The 18,709-nt window shown below is 47.4% G+C and overlaps 2 protein-coding genes across 3 annotated transcripts in view; one reads left to right on the forward strand and one right to left on the reverse strand.

The window, feature by feature from the left end:
• LOC141133627 (beta-1,3-galactosyltransferase 5-like) overlaps window positions 1–10,194 on the forward strand; it is a 69,537-nt gene extending 59,343 nt beyond the window's left edge. For both annotated transcript variants that reach the window (XM_073623109.1, XM_073623108.1), the window contains exons 2-3: window positions 4,333–4,924; window positions 9,299–10,194. In XM_073623109.1, coding sequence (XP_073479210.1) covers window positions 4,339–4,924; window positions 9,299–9,756 — 1,044 coding nt within the window. In that variant the 5' untranslated portion in view covers window positions 4,333–4,338 and the 3' untranslated portion in view covers window positions 9,757–10,194. The remainder of the gene's footprint in view (window positions 1–4,332; window positions 4,925–9,298) is intronic.
• LOC141133628 (beta-1,3-galactosyltransferase 5-like) overlaps window positions 1–18,709 on the reverse strand; it is a 404,153-nt gene that overhangs the window by 116,308 nt on the left and 269,136 nt on the right. The gene's annotated exons all lie outside the window — the stretch shown is intronic.

An 18,709-nucleotide genomic window follows, 5' to 3' on the forward strand; every position in this document is an offset into this window, starting at 1 on the left:
AGGGAGAGCTACTGCTGCCTCATCTGTGCCCACCAGTGTCACCTGCCAGTGCCCACCAGTGCCACCTACCAGTTCATATCAGTGCCCGCAATTAGTGCCCACCAGTGCCACCTACCAGTGCCCACCAGTGCCACCTATCAATGCCCATCAGTGCTGCCAATCAGTGCCCATCAGTGCCACTTATCAGTGCTGCCTGTCAGTGTCACCTACCAGTGCCCATCAATGCCACCCATCAGTGCCACTTATCAGTGCCCTTCAGTGCCACCCATCAGTGCCACCTCATCAGTGCCCACCAGTGCCACCTATCAGCATCCATCAGTGCCGCCTTATCAGTGCTCATCAGTGCAGCCTATCAGTGCCACCTCATCAGCGCACATCAATGAAGAAGAGAAAAGTTACCTGTGTGCATAATTTTATAACTAGCTATAAACCTGTTTTGTTTGTTTTTTTCAAAGTTTTCGGTCTTTTTTAGTTTTTTTTTAGCAAAAAATAAAAAACACAGTAGTGATTAAATATCACCAAAAGAAAGCTCTATTTGTGGGAAAAAAAGTGATAAAAATGTCATATGGGAGGTTTGAGTGACCGCGCAATTGTCATTCAAAGTGACAGCGCTGAAAGCTAAAAATTGGTCTGGGCAGGAAAGGGGGTTCAAGTGCCCAATAAGTGGTTAAAAAAAATGATAATTTTTTATTAAATTTTTAAAACTTTTTTTACCATTTTTTTTTTTAACATTTTAGGTGATCACAGATTTTTTTTTTTTTGATTGCTGTTACAGTGATGATCAATGTAACAGCAATTATTTGATCTGTCATGAATGGGTTACATTTGTAAGAGCTGTGATTTACTATTGTGGCACAGGTACAATGTGATAGCTGTGATAACCACAACCAACCACAGCATCACTATAGCGATCACGCGATTCCCCGGCTCCTCAATGCAGCCAGGTACCAGGAGCTGCAATCCGCTGTATCCAATGCTGCGCTCCTCTAACCTGGAAGAGGCCGGATGAAGTACATGTACATGATCTACCTGTCTACCCGAGCCCCCCCCCCCCCTGTGTATTGCAATTTTAACCACTTCAGCCCCGGAAGAATTTATCCCCTTCCTGACCAGAGCGTTTTTTGCGATTCAGCACTGCGTCGCTTTAACCGACAATTGCGCGGTCGTGCGACGTTGTACCCAAACAAAATTTACGTCCTTTTTTTCCCACAAATAGAGCTTTCTTTTGGTGGTATTTTATCGTCTCTGCATTTTTTTTTTGCGCTATAAACAAAAAAAGAGTGACAATTTTGAAAAAAATAACACAATATGTTGTACTTTTTGCTGTAATAAATATCCCAATTTTTTTTTTTTAAAAAAAAGCTCATTTTTTTTCAGTTTAGGCTGATACGTATTCTTCTACATATTTTTGGTAAAAAAATCGCAATAGGCGTATATTGATTGGCTTGCGCAAAAGTTATAACGTCTACAAAATAGGAGATATATAATTATAGCATTTTTATTATTATTATTATTATTTTTTTTACTAGTAATGGCGGCGATCTGCGATTTTTATTGTGACTGTGACATTATGGCGGACACATCGGACAATTTTGACACATTTTTGGAACCATTGGCATAAATACAGCGATCAGTGCGATTAAAAATGCATTGATTACTGTAAAAATGTCACTGTAAGTGAATGGGGTTAACACTAGGGGGCGGTGAAGGGGTTAACTGTGTTCCCTGGGAGGGGATTCTAACTGAAGGGGGAGGGGACTAACTACAGGAAGTGACGGATCGTGGTTCCTAGCTAATAGGAACACACGATCTGTCACTCCTGTCAGAACAGAACAGGGAAGTGTGTGTTTACAAACTCTCATCCCTGTTCTGTCTCTCCTGGTCACGATCGCTCGTGGCCGGCGGTCATCGCGACCATCGGCCATGAGCATCGGCACCCCTGCGCGCGCGCCTGCCATTCGGACCCCCCGAGCCGACATACAGCTACGTGGTTTCGCGCAGGGGAGCCAACCTGGTCCGGAAGCGGTTAAATAGTGATGGGGAGGCTTTTCCCAGGTGGAAATGGCTGTAGGCTGGTGTGTCATTTTATTACTCCTGAAGAAGGAACAAAGATTGCTCCGTAATGCGTTGGATTCTAATAAAGAAGTTGTATTTTTACTTTCCTGGATCCATTCTAGTTTGGGTTCTCCTTGCGACCCAATATCAAGTGCCATCCGCCGTGGATTCAGATTCCCGGCATCATTCTCGGGTCAGACTTTTCATGTTGGTGTGCAGACATTTCTTCAGCCAGTAGGTAAACTTGGCGAAGAGTTTCCTCTTTCTCCAGCAGTAATTACTGTGGAATACATTACCATTGGGTCACCATGAAATGATCTACATATTGATTTATTGTTGCTAAGAGGGTTCTTTTACATACCTCTCAACTTTCTGAGATGGGAATGAGGGACACCTATCAGCAAAAGTATGCAGGCATAGGACACACCCCTTGCCACGCCCCCTTAAAGGAGAATTGTACAAAAAAACAAGATGGATTAAACCCACTAGTGATTTTTTTTTACCACGACTATTCCTTTATATTGGCTTTTGGAATTTACAAATGCAGAAATTTAGAAATCAGATGAAAGGTTTAGCACTGGGAAAAAGTGCATTTTATATACATCTATATAGATCAGACCAAAATGAGGGACAAATGAGGAGGAATGAGGGACAGAGGGACATTGCTCCAAATCAGGGACAGTTCTTCAAAATCAGGGACAGTTGGGAGCTATGCTTTTATTGTTGTAGGGGCCTATTGTTGCCGTGGAGATTCTAATGTTTATGGGGTGATCTATTGTTACTGGGGATGATCAACCATTGCGGAGGGAATCTATTGCTGCTGGGGGGGTCTATTGTTGCTGATGTGATCTGTTGTTGCTGGAGGGGATCAATTGTTGCTGCATGCTGGAGGGACAATTAATGCTGGCTGCTTGGGGATCTATTGTTACTGGGGAGTCTATTGATGCTGGCTGGTGGAGGGTCTATTGTTACCAGCTTTCTGAGGGTGTCTATTGTTGCTGGGGAGGATCTATTGTGGTTGGTGGGAGATTTATTGTTGCCTGGGAGGTATATTGTTGTTAAAAGGAATCTGTTGTTGCTCGGCAGGTTCTATTATTGCTGAAAGGGTGGAATGCTGCTGGGGAGGATCTATTGTTGCTGGGGATCTATTGTTGCCGATGGGAGATTTACTGTTGCTGAGGGAGGTCTATACTGTTGCTGGTAAGGGATTTATTGTTTTTTTGTTGTTGTTGCTGAGGGGGATATATTGTTGGTGAAATGATCTATTGTTGCCGGTGGGGAATTGATTGTTGCTGAGGGGGTTCTTTTGTTGGTGTGGGGATCTGTACTTGTTGGGGGGGGGTCTATTATTGAGGAGAATCAATTGTTTCTGGGGATGATCTACTGTTGATCTGAGGATCTATTGTTGCTGAGGTGGATCTAATGTTGCTGGTAAGGGATTTATTGTGGCTGAGGGGTTTCTTCTGTAGCGGAGGGGGAGTCTAATGATGCTGAGGGAGGGGAGTCTATTGTTGCTGGGGTGATCTACTGTTACTGTGGGGGAATCAATTGTTGTTAGGGAGGGTTTACTGTTGCTGTGGGGGTTCTTGGAGAGGATCTACTGTTTCTGAGGAGAATCTATTTTAGGTCCAGTATATTGTTGCTGAAGGACATCTATTGTTGCTGAGAGGGATCAATTCTTTCTGGGCGACCTATTGTTGCTGTGGGGGGGTCTGTTGTTTCTGGGGTTGCTCTTTAAAGACCTTCGTTACTTTTGTTGTAAGCATAGACATGTACGAAGGGGGTTGTGCCGCCTTCCCTCCTCTCCCCTCCTGCCGGATGCTGTGGGGGATGTTTCAGGATAAAGAGAGCAGGGAAAGGAGCTGGTAAAAAATGTAATTTATCGGCTCCTTCCTTTTCTAAATGAACATAGTGAGTGATTGGTACTGATCACTCACTGTATTCATTCATAACTGAAGCAAAACTGCGTAAGAGGTTCTTTACTGTTAGAGCAGTAATGATGGGGAACTCCCTTCCATAGTTAATGGTGTGAGAAGATTTTTCATTTATTTGTGTATTTTATGAACAGGAAAGATGCAGCTCATAAAAACTTGCAGTTTCAATAATCTAAATACATTCCAGGTGCTTCCAAACAAAAGGTGAGCACAGTCTTTTAATTGTCTTTCTTTAGAAAGCAGTCACAGAAAAGCCGGTTCAGAAAGCGAAAATACATAAATAAAGCAAATTTGTGTTTTCTTTAAAATGATGGTATAAAAAATTCTTGCTGTCTCTATCCAGGGCACAATGAGACGTAAAGGAATCCTCATAAGCGCCTCCTTGTTCTCCATCCTGACTTTTCTGGTGTCAAGATGGTTCATCATGAACACCAGAGACATCCCCCAAAGGATTCGTCTTGCCCCAACACCAGCCAGAACACCGCTCCCCATAATGAGACAGTCAGTAACCGTGTCCAGTGGCACTTACACTTATCATCTGAACCTAACCAGGTTTGAGGCGGAGTTTCCCTACCTACAGAGTTACAATTGCACACTCATCCAGGAGCCAAACCAAGAGGAACAGGGAGCAACCAAACAAAAGCTCTTGATCCTGGCGGTGAAATCCCAACCCAGTACTGGGACAAGGAGGTCAGAACTACGGAAGACATGGGCTAAAGAGAGAGAGATAAACGGATACAGAGTTAAACCGTTATTCTTGTTGGGAAAGACTAATGTGAAAGGACATATGGAAATGGCCAAACGTGAGAGCCAAGAGTACGGTGACATTCTACAATGGGACATGACTGAAGGACACCATAACTTGTCCTTGAAAGAACGCTGCTTCTTGGAGTGGCTGTATCTAAAGTCACCACCAGTGGATCACATTTTTAAAGGTAAGGGAAGAGTGCCCAGACTAGGCACACTAAAGTATTAACATATTCTGAACAAGCACTTTAATATAAGCTCTCAAGCACTTCTGTAATTATTGGCATTGTGGAGAATATCATGTCTCTGCAGCCTCTCACTCCTCTCCTGTGTGTCTATGTCTCTGCAGCCTCTCACCCCTCTCCTCTCCTGTGTGTCTATGTCTCTGCAGCCTCTCACCCCTCTCCTCTCCTGTGTGTCTATGTCTCTGCAACCTCTCACTCCTCTCTTCTCCTGTGTGTCTATGTCTCTGCAGCCTCTCACCCCTCTCCTCTCCTGTGTGTCTATGTCTCTGCAACCTCTCACTCCTCTCTTCTCCTGTGTGTCTATGTCTCTGCAGCCTCTCACCCCTCTCCTCTCCTGTGTGTCTATGTCTCTGCAACCTCTCACTCCTCTCCTCTCCTGTGTGTCTATGTCTCTGCAGCCTCTCACTCCTCTCCTCTCCTGTGTGTCTATGTCTCTGCAGCCTCTCACCCTTCTCCTCTCCTGTGTGTCTATGTCTCTGCAGTCTCTCACTCCTCTCCTCTCCTGTGTGTCTATGTCTCTGCAGCCTCTCACCCCTCTCCTCTCCTGTGTGTCTATGTCTCTGCAACCTCTCACTCCTCTCCTCTCCTGTGTGTCTATGTCTCTGCAGCCTCTCACCTTTCTCCTCTCCTGTGTGTCTATGTCTCTGCAGCCTCTCACTCCTCTCCTCTCCTGTGTGTCTATGTCTCTGCAACCTCTCACTCCTCTCCTCTCCTGTGTGTCTATGTCTCTGCAACCTCTCACTCCTCTCCTCTCCTGTGTGTCTATGTCTCTGCAGCCTCTCACTCCTCTCCTCTCCTGTGTGTCTATGTCTCTGCAGCCTCTCACTCCTCTCCTCTCCTGTGTGTCTATGTCTCTGCAACCTCTCACTCCTCTCCTCTCCTGTGTGTCTATGTCTCTGCAGCCTCTCACTCCTCTCCTCTCCTGTGTGTCTATGTCTCTGCAGCCTCTCACCCTTCTCCTCTCCTGTGTGTCTATGTCTCTGCAGCCTCTCACTCCTCTCCTCTCCTGTGTGTCTATGTCTCTGCAACCTCTCACTCTTCTCCTCTCCTGTGTGTCTATGTCTCTGCAGCCTCTCACCGCTCTCCTCTCCTGTGTGTCTATGTCTCTGCAGCCTCTCACTCCTCTCCTTTCCTGTGTGTCTATGTCTCTGCAGCCTCTCACCGTTCTCCTCTCCTGTGTGTCTATGTCTCTGCAACCTCTCACCCCTCTCCTCTCCTGTGTGTCTATGTCTCTGCAACCTCTCACCGCTCTCCTCTCCTGTGTGTCTATGTCTCTGCAACCTCTCACTGCTCTCCTCTCCTCTCCTCTCCTCTCCTGTGTGTCTATGTCTCTGCAACCTCTCACCCCTCTCCTCTCCTGTGTGTCTATGTCTCTGCAACCTCTCACTGCTCTCCTCTCCTCTCCTGTGTGTCTATGTCTCTGCAGCCTCTCACTCCTCTCCTCTCCTGTGTGTCTATGTCTCTGCAGCTTCTCACCGCTCTACTCTCCTGTGTGTCTATGTCTCTGCAGTCTCTCACTCCTCTCCTCTCCTGTGTGTCTATGTCTCTGCAGCCTCTCACCCCTCTCCTCTCCTGTGTGTCTATGTCTCTGCAGCCTCTCACTCCTCTCCTTTCCTGTGTGTCTATGTCTCTGCAGCCTCTCACCGCTCTCCTCTCCTGTGTGTCTATGTCTCTGCAGTCTCTCACTCCTCTCCTCTCCTGTGTGTCTATGTCTCTGCAGCCTCTCACCCCTCTCCTCTCCTGTGTGTCTATGTCTCTGCAGCCTCTCACTCCTCTCCTCTCCTGTGTGTCTATGTCTCTGCAGCCTCTCTCTCCTCTCCTCTCCTCTCCTGTGTGTCTATGTCTCTGCAGCCTCTCACTCCTCTCCTCTCCTGTGTGTCTATGTCTCTGCAGCCTCTCACCCCTCTCCTCTCCTGTGTGTCTATGTCTCTGCAACCTCTCACTCCTCTCTTCTCCTGTGTGTCTATGTCTCTGCAGCCTCTCACCCCTCTCCTCTCCTGTGTGTCTATGTCTCTGCAACCTCTCACTCCTCTCTTCTCCTGTGTGTCTATGTCTCTGCAGCCTCTCACTCCTCCCCTCTCCTGTGTGTCTATGTCTCTGCAGCCTCTCACCCTTCTCCTCTCCTGTGTGTCTATGTCTCTGCAGTCTCTCACTCCTCTCCTCTCCTGTGTGTCTATGTCTCTGCAGCCTCTCACCCCTCTCCTCTCCTGTGTGTCTATGTCTCTGCAACCTCTCACTCCTCTCCTCTCCTGTGTGTCTATGTCTCTGCAGCCTCTCACCTTTCTCCTCTCCTGTGTGTCTATGTCTCTGCAGCCTCTCACTCCTCTCCTCTCCTGTGTGTCTATGTCTCTGCAACCTCTCACTCCTCTCCTCTCCTGTGTGTCTATGTCTCTGCAACCTCTCACTCCTCTCCTCTCCTGTGTGTCTATGTCTCTGCAGCCTCTCACTCCTCTCCTCTCCTGTGTGTCTATGTCTCTGCAGCCTCTCACTCCTCTCCTCTCCTGTGTGTCTATGTCTCTGCAACCTCTCACTCCTCTCCTCTCCTGTGTGTCTATGTCTCTGCAGCCTCTCACTCCTCTCCTCTCCTGTGTGTCTATGTCTCTGCAGCCTCTCACCCTTCTCCTCTCCTGTGTGTCTATGTCTCTGCAGCCTCTCACTCCTCTCCTCTCCTGTGTGTCTATGTCTCTGCAACCTCTCACTCTTCTCCTCTCCTGTGTGTCTATGTCTCTGCAGCCTCTCACCGCTCTCCTGTGTGTCTATGTCTCTGCAGCCTCTCACTCCTCTCCTTTCCTGTGTGTCTATGTCTCTGCAGCCTCTCACCGTTCTCCTCTCCTGTGTGTCTATGTCTCTGCAACCTCTCACCCCTCTCCTCTCCTGTGTGTCTATGTCTCTGCAACCTCTCACCGCTCTCCTCTCCTGTGTGTCTATGTCTCTGCAACCTCTCACTGCTCTCCTCTCCTCTCCTCTCCTGTGTGTCTATGTCTCTGCAACCTCTCACCCCTCTCCTCTCCTGTGTGTCTATGTCTCTGCAACCTCTCACTGCTCTCCTCTCCTCTCCTGTGTGTCTATGTCTCTGCAGCCTCTCACTCCTCTCCTCTCCTGTGTGTCTATGTCTCTGCAGCCTCTCACCCCTCTCCTCTCCTGTGTGTCTATGTCTCTGCAGCCTCTCACCCTTCTCCTCTCCTGTGTGTCTATGTCTCTGCAACCTCTCACCCCTCTCCTCTCCTGTGTGTCTATGTCTCTGCAGCCTCTAACTCCTCTCCTCTCCTGTGTGTCTATGTCTCTGCAGCTTCTCACCGCTCTACTCTCCTGTGTGTCTATGTCTCTGCAGTCTCTCACTCCTCTCCTCTCCTGTGTGTCTATGTCTCTGCAGCCTCTCACCCCTCTCCTCTCCTGTGTGTCTATGTCTCTGCAGCCTCTCACTCCTCTCCTTTCCTGTGTGTCTATGTCTCTGCAGCCTCTCACCGCTCTCCTCTCCTGTGTGTCTATGTCTCTGCAGTCTCTCACTCCTCTCCTCTCCTGTGTGTCTATGTCTCTGCAGCCTCTCACCCCTCTCCTCTCCTGTGTGTCTATGTCTCTGCAGCCTCTCACTCCTCTCCTCTCCTGTGTGTCTATGTCTCTGCAGCCTCTCTCTCCTCTCCTCTCCTCTCCTCTCCTGTGTGTCTATGTCTCTGCAGCCTCTCACTCCTCTCCTCTCCTGTGTGTCTATGTCTCTGCAGCCTCTCTCTCCTCTCCTCTCCTCTCCTGTGTGTCTATGTCTCTGCAGCCTCTCACTCCTCTCCTCTCCTGTGTGTCTATGTCTCTGCAGCCTCTCACCCCTCTCCTCTCCTGTGTGTCTATGTCTCTGCAGCCTCTCACTCCTCTCCTCTCCTGTGTGTCTATGTCTCTGCAACCTCTCACTCCTCTCCTCTCCTGTGTGTCTATGTCTCTGCAGCCTCTCACCTCTCTCCTCTCCTGTGTGTCTATGTCTCTGCAACCTCTCACCCCTCTCCTCTCCTGTGTGTCTATGTCTCTGCAGCCTCTCTCTCCTCTCCTCTCCTCTCCTGTGTGTCTATGTCTCTGCAGCCTCTCACTCCTCTCCTCTCCTGTGTGTCTATGTCTCTGCAGCCTCTCACCCCTCTCCTCTCCTGTGTGTCTATGTCTCTGCAGCCTCTCACTCCTCTCCTCTCCTGTGTGTCTATGTCTCTGCAGCCTCTCACTCCTCTCCTCTCCTGTGTGTCTATGTCTCTGCAGCCTCTCACTCCTCTCCTGTGTGTCTATATCTCTGCAGCCTCTCACTCCTCTCCTCATAATAAGTGACTTTTTTTCTCTCTGCAGTTGACGATGATGAATTTGTGAACCCAGACGTGATTGTACAGTATATTACAGAATATGGATCCCCAAATACAATTCATGGTTTCCACTATCATAGGCCACCTGTCCTGCGTGGGACCAAATACAGCATCTCAAAGAATTTGTACCCTCAGCAATATTATCCAGGTTTTGTATCCGGTGGCGGTTTTCTGTTCCCAGGAGCCTCAGTGAACGGCCTGTACAATGCCTCCCTTCTACTCCCTGTTTTTCCATTGGATGACGTATATTTTGGATTTCTCACCGTGGCGGCCAACCTAACCTTTCGGCATGACAGACGCTTCTATGTGCGAGGATTAAAGTACGATGTGTGTAGGTACAAAGAAGCACTGGTGGTCCATGGTATTAATGCAAAGTTCATGACGCTGATATGGCGGGAAGTACAGAACAGCGAATGCCACAAGGTCGAAGTCACGTCAAGCTGACAGACAGACGTACAGACAAGGGACTGCCACCAACGGGATAAAACTCATTGCTCAAAACAAGGACTAAAACACATCTGATTGGATGTTGAAGGCTAAATAATTGACCTATTTTTTTTAGAATACTAATAAATATTTATGGAAAGGCAATTCGGAATGTCCATATGAGCCTCATATTGTGGCATTAATATTGCATTTTTTTTTTTAAGAGATATTTGACTGAGCAAGTATGGTGTGCAATACTGGGCCACTTTGCTGGATATGAACTCTAAATGACGTGCATACTTACTGAACTCAGCACCATTCGCATTTTTATAAGACAACTGTCACAATCATTTTTTTTTAATTCTATGCAGTTCGGCTGCAAAGCAATTTTTTTTATTGGTCACATACATGTGTAAATCCTAATTTTTGTCAATAAAATTACTTAACCCCCCCCCCCGCAGAACATTATATATTTTCTGAAAGCAAAGGCTCTGTAGAATAAAAAGGTAATACAGTAGTCGAAGATTTTTGTTTCACATGATATTTGCACAACACAAATTAAACACAAATTTTCTGAAAAAAGTATAATAAAATGAATTTTAGTGCTAAACCACATAAAAAGAAAAAAAACACCTCCCTTCTACAAACCAGGGAAAAGCGGTCTCTGCCACGGATCGGACAGTTGACTTTTTCAATGATTTGGATTTTGAAGGTCTGTATATTTCGTTGATGAAATCGGTTGAAGTGTTTCGCTACGTTATTTTTGTTAGTTCTGATATCTGACAGGTGATCTGTAATTCTGTCACTGAGGCGTCTTGTAGTTCTGCCTATTTATTGGATTTTACATGCAGTACAGGTGATCATGTAAATTACATATTTAGCGTGGCAATTAACTAACTATTTGATGATTATGGAAAGGCCATTGGTGTATGAGATTATAGTATGGGGATCACCTAGAAGATTGCAGGTGGAACACCTGGAAGCATGGCATCTAAACAATCCAGTGGTGTTCAACCAAGTATTAGTGGTTGTGTTGGAGGTGTACATACTGGGGGAGATCATTTTGCCTATTGCTCGTGTTTTACTTGCAACATATCTGATCCCACCTCTTAACATTGTTTTGTAGCTGTCATCACTGTGTAAAATGCAGAGGTGTTTTGTAATGATGTTTTTTATTTCTGAGAGTTGTAAACTGTAATTGATTGAAAACACTGGTTTATTTGAGGGTCTAGTGTCTTGAACCATTGGTTAAAAGGTTGGTTCTGTCAAGGCTCCTGATTTGGAGACGAACCTTAAGGACCATTGGTTTGCAATATCCTCGTTCACGTAGTCTCTGTTCGAGTAGACATGCTTCTCTATCATAATCAGTTAGGTGAGAGCAATTTCGTCTTATCCAGATGAACTGGCCTTGAGATATTGTTTTGATAGTGTGGGGAGCATGACAGCTGGTTGCACGCAGAAGGGAGTTCTTTGAGGTAATTTTCCGAAATGAGCGTACTTTGACAGTCTTGTCCTGAATGGATCCAGATAGGGTAAGATCTAGAAAGTTGGTTTCGGTTTGATGTTCCTCTGTTGTGAACTTTAGGTTCAAATCATTCGTGTTGAGATAGTCTAAAAAACTCAATGGTTGGCAATTCTCGTTTTGTGATAAAGATCAAATCATCAATATAGTGAAAGTTTGAAATGATTTTATCTCTGTGACAATTGTCTACATTGTAGATATGAAGCTTCTACCACCAACCCATGTACAGATTTGCATAGGTTGATGAGAATCTGGCTCCCATAGAGGCACCTTTTGTTTGTATGTACCATTTAGAATTGAAAAGAAAATAGTTGTGATGTAGAAGGTAGGAGACAGCCTTCAGAATGAACCATTTTAGTTCTGATGATTATTCTGAATACAGATCCATGTGGTGTTTGAGCGACTATAATCCTAGATTGTGGGGTATACACGAGTATAGGGACCTAACATCACATACTATCCATTTATAGTTGTTCTCCCATGAATGTCCTTCTAAAGCCTGTATATTGTGTTTTGTGTCCCGGAGATGAGAAGGAATCCTGATGACTAGGGGTTGTACCAAAGGGATTTATTTACTAAAGCTAGAGAGGGCAAAATTGATCACATTTCTGCAGAGAAACCAATCAGCTTCTAACCTCAGCTTGTTCAATTAAGCATTGGCAATAAAACCTGGAAGCTGATTGGTTTCTGTGCAGAATCGTGACTAATTTTGCCCTCTCTAGCTTTAGTGTCTATGAGGTTGCCCAAAGGTTCCCCAAGGGAGCCAATTAGGGTTGCCACCTCATCCCTTTAAACCTGAACACCTTTGAATCATTAGGGACTATATACAAGATTTTAGTAATGAGAACGGTATCATTAGCAGTAATCAGCATGGATTCATAAAGAATCGTTCTTGCCAAACCAATCTACTAACCTTCTATGAGGAGGTGAGTTGCCATCTAGATAAAGGAAGGCCCGTAGACGTGGTGTATCTGGATTTTGCAAAAGCATTTGACACAGTTCCCCATAAACGTTTACTGTACAAAATAAAGTCCGTTGGCATGGACCATAGGGTGAGTACATGGATTGAAAACTGGCTTCAAGGGCGAGTTCAGAGGGTGGTGATAAATGGGGAGTACTCGGAATGGTCAGGGGTGGGTAGTGGGGTCCCCAAGGTTCTGTGCTGGGACCAATCCTATTTAATTTGTTCATAAACGACCTGGAGGGGGAGGATGGGGCGTGACCGGATGGTGAGGTGAGAGAGGACGCCGTGACTGAACCCAGCCCTCTCCCCTCGCTCCTTCACTGACATCCGCCACAGCGTGATCCAGGAGACCTGCCGCAGAACGCTCGGAGCGTTGAGTGAAGCCGCCGCGGAAGTGACTGGCTGCCGCACCGAGCCGGACCAGCTGCACGGTGCTCTCCCGGGGGAAACATCGGTGGCGCCTGTCCCAGTGAGAGTGGGAGGCGCCGGTGCCTGGGATCGAGCAGGCGGCGCTGGAAATCCCCTGGAGGGTTCAAGCAGCAGAGGACCCCGCACGAAGCACCAGAGGGGTGAGTCAGTGGCTGTGTGCACACTCACATCTAGCACATCAAGCAGCAGAGGATCCCGCCCAGAGCACCAGAGGGGTGAGTCAGTGGCTGTGTGCACACTCACATCTAGCACATCTTTAACATAGAGGCTCAGCAGGAAAAGACATTATTGCTGTAATCTCGACAGGGGGTCGGTGGTCACACAGGTCCAGGTCCCAGGGCAGGGACTAGCAACGTACAGTGGTTAACAGAACATCATTGGAAATGTCAAGGAAGAAGGGGATGGAGGGCGGGCCAGTCCAACAAGGGACAGGGGCCCTTGGAACCCGCAGTGCTAAGGAGAAGGGGAACCAAGCAGCCGCTAAACTAGAGCGCTTTGCGCATACCCCAAACCAAACCCCTAATAAACCTAGCAGCATAGGGGGGGGGCAACAACAAGCGGGCCACCCTGGGAGGAGAAGCCAGACCCAGGAAAACGGGACTTTGGCAGCTATGCCGTCAGCTATACCATCGGCAGGCCCAGCAGCAAGAGGGACACTGGATAAGCAACAGGTTTTGGGCCTGGAGGGGGCGGTAGGGGGAGGCCAGGGCAGCCCGGTAAATGAAAGGGAGCCATCCCTGCATGATATTCTTGTAGCCGTCAACACTTGCAAGCAATCAATCAACGAGCTGTCTGAGCAACTTAAAGGCATTAGAGATAAATTGCTTTCGGTTAAGGGGGAAGTGCGTATAGTTTGTACTCGGACAACAGCGCTCGAGGAGAGATTTAGCCAAATGGAGGATGATGTGTATCCATTAAAACAAGAGGTAGCGCTTATGAAAATTCAATTAAAGGACTGTTTGCAGAAAATGGACAGTATGGAGAACAGGCTACGCAGAGAGAACCTGAGGGTACTCGGGCTCCCAGAGGGATGTGAGGGGAACAACCCCATTCAATTTATGGAGGACTGGCTGAGGGAGAAACTCGGCAGGGACTCATTCTCTAACACTTTTGATATCGAGCGCGCACATAGAATAGGCCCTAAAGTTCTGGCTCCAGGAGGCCACCCTAGGCCCTTTATTTTTAAGCTTCTATGTTTTCGGGACAAAGTCACTATTTTACAGAAAGCAAGAGAGTTGAGGAATATCCAGCACAACGGAGTCAGGATCTCAATTTACCCAGATTTTTCCCCCGAGCTACAGAGACAAAGAGCTAAATTTGGAGAATGTAAACGGAAGCTTCAACAACTCAGAATCAATTATGCGCTCTTGTTCCCGGCACGACTGCGTGTCTCAGCTCTGGGGGAGGTTAGGTTTTTTTCTACCCCCAATGAAGTGTCAACCTGGCTAGAGCACAACGAAGAGAGAATCAGGCGAGAAGAAGGAAGTTAGGCGTCTTTTGGGACTTTTGCTTATTTTGTTTCCCTCTGTATGGTGTCCTACTCTTCCCTGGTTTTTTTTTTTTTTGGTTTACTGGATTTTTGTTTTTTGATGATGCAAATTGGGCATGGAGTGGGGGGGGGGGGGAGGGGGGATTAAATAAATGGAATTATAATACACTAAATAGAGATAAATGCACAAATTACACACACAGTAATAAGCACAAATGTTTTTTGGGGGAATGTCCCCCCCTACTGGGTTTGGTTCACGGTTCTTTTCTTACACCTCAAAAGGGTTTTGAAAGTCACAATAGAAGCTCGAGGGATAGGCCCAAAAGTGGGCACGGGGGTGGGGTGTGGGTGGGGGGGCGAGGGGGGGTGGGGGGGGAGAAAGGGAGGGATGTTGGGTGGGAGAGGGGACACGGGGGGGTGGGGGGTGGGGGGGAAGATGCATGAACACAATCAGAGAGGGGAAGTAGGGAATGTTGTTGTGAGAGGATGTGAGTGGATCCAGGTTACCAGATTAAAGGGACGGGAAAAAGACAGGGCGGTATTTGGCATATTCCCCTACTGTATGTACAACGAGGGAGGGTTTGATAAGAGACCAGAATATTGCAAAGATATTAGACCTAACGGCCCATGAGCATTGAAAGAAGGGGTGGTAGAATCCCGGATACGGGAAAACGGATTAATATATGCTCATGGAACGTTAGGGGGATAAAGGATAAACTCAAAAAACAGGTAATTTTTTCAATAGCTAAAAAGGAGAATGTCAAGATACTCTGCCTCCAGGAGACCCATTTGGTAAAAGACACAACTGAAACTTTAAGTAATAAGCAGTTTCGCATACAGTTTCATTCCACTCACTCATCATATTCAAGAGGGGTGAGTGTATTGATAAGCACAGATCTGGCTTTCTCCTGTGGGCAGAGCAGATTGGATGAAAATGGAAGGTATATTTTTCTCTCTTGCTTAATAGAAAATAAAAGATACATACTGGCCAATGTGTATATCCCCCCCCATTTAGCATGGAAGTAATGGAAGACCTAGCCAAGTTCATAGCAGATTTCCCTGGGACCCCGGTAATAGCATTGGGAGATTTCAATATGACGATGAACAGTACCATAGATAGGTTTCTGCAGGGAGCTGGAGTGGTCAACAGGAGCCCCCTTTCGCAATACTGTGACGAAATAGGGCTGGTGGATATCTGGAGGAGGAGACATCCTGGAGAGAGGCAGTATTCATGCCACTCCAGGACCCATGCCACCTTATCCAGAATTGACCTTGTACTGGGTAACGAGGAGGCACTAAACGTAGTGGAGGAAATAACCTATGAGCCGAGAGGCGTCTCGGACCATACGCCAGTTATTGCCTCCGTGAAGGTAGGGGGGCAATATAACAGAGGGGGCTGGAAGATTAACCCTTTTTGGCTTGAACTGATAGGAGAGGAAGAAAAAATGATGGAGGGGCTACTAGAGTTTATTAATATAAATCTAGGTTCGGCCCCACTGAGGGTGGTTTGGGACTCCCTGAAGGCATACCTCCGAGGTGTTTTAATTCAGAGAATCGCCCATGTTAAAAAACAGTCACAAGCCGAGGAACTGGGAGCCAAAGAAAACGCAAGGCGGGCGGAGGCGCACTTCGTGACAATACCATCCCAAGCTAATTATGACTGTTGGGTGAGGAGACAGGAAGAGTATAGCAGGGTACTCCGAGAGAAGATGGAGAAGATTAGATCTTTTCAGAGGCAGAGCTTTTTTGGAGAAGGAGAACGAATTGGAAAAGCTCTGTCTCTGACAATCAAGGCAAACGGCCCCCCGAGTGCGGTGCCAGCAATTGAGGGGAGGGAAGGAGTAATAAGGAAAAATACCCCAGAAATAATAGAGGAGTTCAGGACATACTTTGAGAAGCTATATAGCTCCTCCAGGGGGAATGTAGAGGGGGAAATGCAGGGCTTCTTTGAGGGGTTGGGGATAATTCCGTTATCAAATGAGGACCAGGAAATGTTGGACGCCCCATTGACTCTCAAAGAACTACAAAGGGCTGTTGGAGATATGGCAGCTCAAAAGTCCCCGGGCCCGGATGGCCTGCCCATAGAATTATTTAAAAAATACGGGGAGGTATTGCTACCCTTATTACTGGAGGTATTCAACGGAGCTAGGGAGGAAGGGGCTCTGCCCCCCTCTATGTCAGAAGCCATAGTAATAATCCTGCTAAAAGAAGGGAAGAACCCAACAGATATGTCTTCATATAGGCCCATCTCGCTCTTGTGCTCGGATGTGAAGATCCTGGCCAAAGTACTAGCCGCAAGGCTGAATAAGATAATCCCCAAACTAATACACACAGACCAGACCGGGTTCATCCCGAACAGATCTACAAGCACGAACATAAGACGGGTGTACCTTAACATGCAAATCCCTATAGAAAACAGCGGTAGGAGAGCAATCCTTTCACTAGACGCAGCCAAGGCCTTCGATTCTTTGGAATGGCATTATTTATGGAAGGTGTTGGCAGAATATCAGTTTGGCCCCGGATTTGCTCAGTGGTTAAGATTGTTATATAATAAACCGAGGGCCAAGGTGAAAATCAACGGGCAGTGTTCGGAGTGGTTCCAGTTGAGCAGGGGTACGAGACAGGGGTGTCCTTTGTCCCCCCTGCTCTTTGCCCTTGCAATTGAGCCCTTAGCGGTTGCTCTGAGGATGGCACAGGGCGTACAGGGGTTTAGGAGAAAAAGAGGGGTGGACAAAGTAGCCCTGTATGCCGACGACATTCTGCTGTTTTTGGCGGACACGCAGGACTCACTGGAAACAGCTATAGGGATAGTAAAAGAGTTTGGTGCTTTCTCTGGGCTACTGGTTAACTGGGAGAAATCAGTGATCCTGCCCGTAGACGCCCTGAGTGGGCCTCTCCCCCACCAGGCATCCCAAGTTCAAGTAGTCAGGCAAATGAAATACTTGGGGATTAATATAACTAGAGATCCAGGCCAGTACATAACCGGAAACCTAGTCCCATTGATGAAAAAGCTGAAGCAGAAGTGTCAAGTGTGGAGACGCCTGCCCCTCTCGGTCGCCGGGCGCTGCAACCTGATTAAAATGGTTTGGTTACCCCAAATCTTATACGTCCTGCAGAACTCTCCTGTTTGGATTCCCAAGCATTGGTTCAAAAAAATGGACAGTGTGTTCAGAGAGCTCATTTGGAAAAAGGGGGTGGCCAGGATCGGGTTGTGGGCGCTGCGGCGATCAGAGGGGAAGGGTGGCCTGGCGGTACCTGACCCGTGGGGCTACTTCCTGGCAGCCCAATTGCAACAAATGGGAGGCAGCAATAGGTCAGGAGAAGAGGGAGCGGGGGATAGCATTTTGTTGAATGACACCAGACACGATACAATCGCAGAGGAATTAGAGGCAGATTCATTTTGTACTAAATGCCCTAGCTAAGAGAACCTTGGGATATACCGGTTTTGCAGAATTCTCGCCACTTTGGGATAACAACAGCCTCAATGAGCTTAAAAAAATGGGGCGTTTTGAGGAATGGGACCGCCAGGGTATTCATTACCTGGCACAGGTATACAGGGCGGGGAGGTTGAAGTCCTTTCAGGAGCTTGTAGAGGAATATGCTATCTCTAACAGATCATTTTACAGATATCTGCAAATTAGGCATGCCCTGGAGGCACAATTTGGGAGGGAGGCGCCGGTGTGGTGCGAAATGGCCTCTTTGAGAAAGCTGGTTGATGCAAGCTCCATGAAGGGGTTGATCTCGGATATGCATGGATGCCTGAAGGCAGCAGCCCAGGAAGGCCCGGTGGAAAATAAAAATAGGATTGAATGGGAAAAAGATGTGGGAGCATTGTCTGATGACCAATGGGAGTATGTCTTGGCGTCTGGGCCCAAGGTCACTCTCTCCCCCTCACAAGTGATGTCTCATCTGTATTTATCCTATAGGGCATACTATACACCCCTGAAATTATTCAAGTGGGGTAAGAGACCCGACCCGAAATGTCAAAGATGTGGAGGGGGGCACGTGGATCTGATCCACATGTTCTGGCGATGCCCCAAACTGCATAGATACTGGGTAGGAGTGGTGGGAAAAATAAACCTGGTGTTTGGGACGTCGCTGAGGTTGGAGGCGAGAGAGTGCCTGCTGGGACTGATGGGGGATGGAGGGACCTCAAGGGACACACAGACGGCAAGAGTTAGATGCCTGTTTCAGGGAAGAAAGCTCATTGCACAACACTGGCAGAGGAAGGAGGCTCCGACGGTGACGGAATGGGAGAATGCAGTAAGGGAGGTGATTTGCAGGGAAAAGTATATCTATAAGAAGAGGGGTAACTACAAGAAATTTGTGAAGATCTGGAAAGCATGGTTGGATCGGAATGGGCTGGGGCCGGAGGGGGAGGTGGGGTGAGGATGGTAAGAGATGAGACTGGGGTAGGGTGTATGTGAGGGTGAATGGCGGGTGAGTGACAATGGGGGGGGGGGTAAAATGAGGGGAAAAGTGAAGAAACCTTTATTACTTCCCCTTTTTGAAGGTTACAGCTTATGGGTATCTTGAATTGACACATACTGGATTAGATGTAGAAGTA

The sequence above is a fragment of the Aquarana catesbeiana genome, linkage group LG03 (genome assembly GCF_042186555.1).
Source record: "Aquarana catesbeiana isolate 2022-GZ linkage group LG03, ASM4218655v1, whole genome shotgun sequence".
Taxonomy (NCBI): domain Eukaryota; kingdom Metazoa; phylum Chordata; class Amphibia; order Anura; family Ranidae; genus Aquarana; species Aquarana catesbeiana.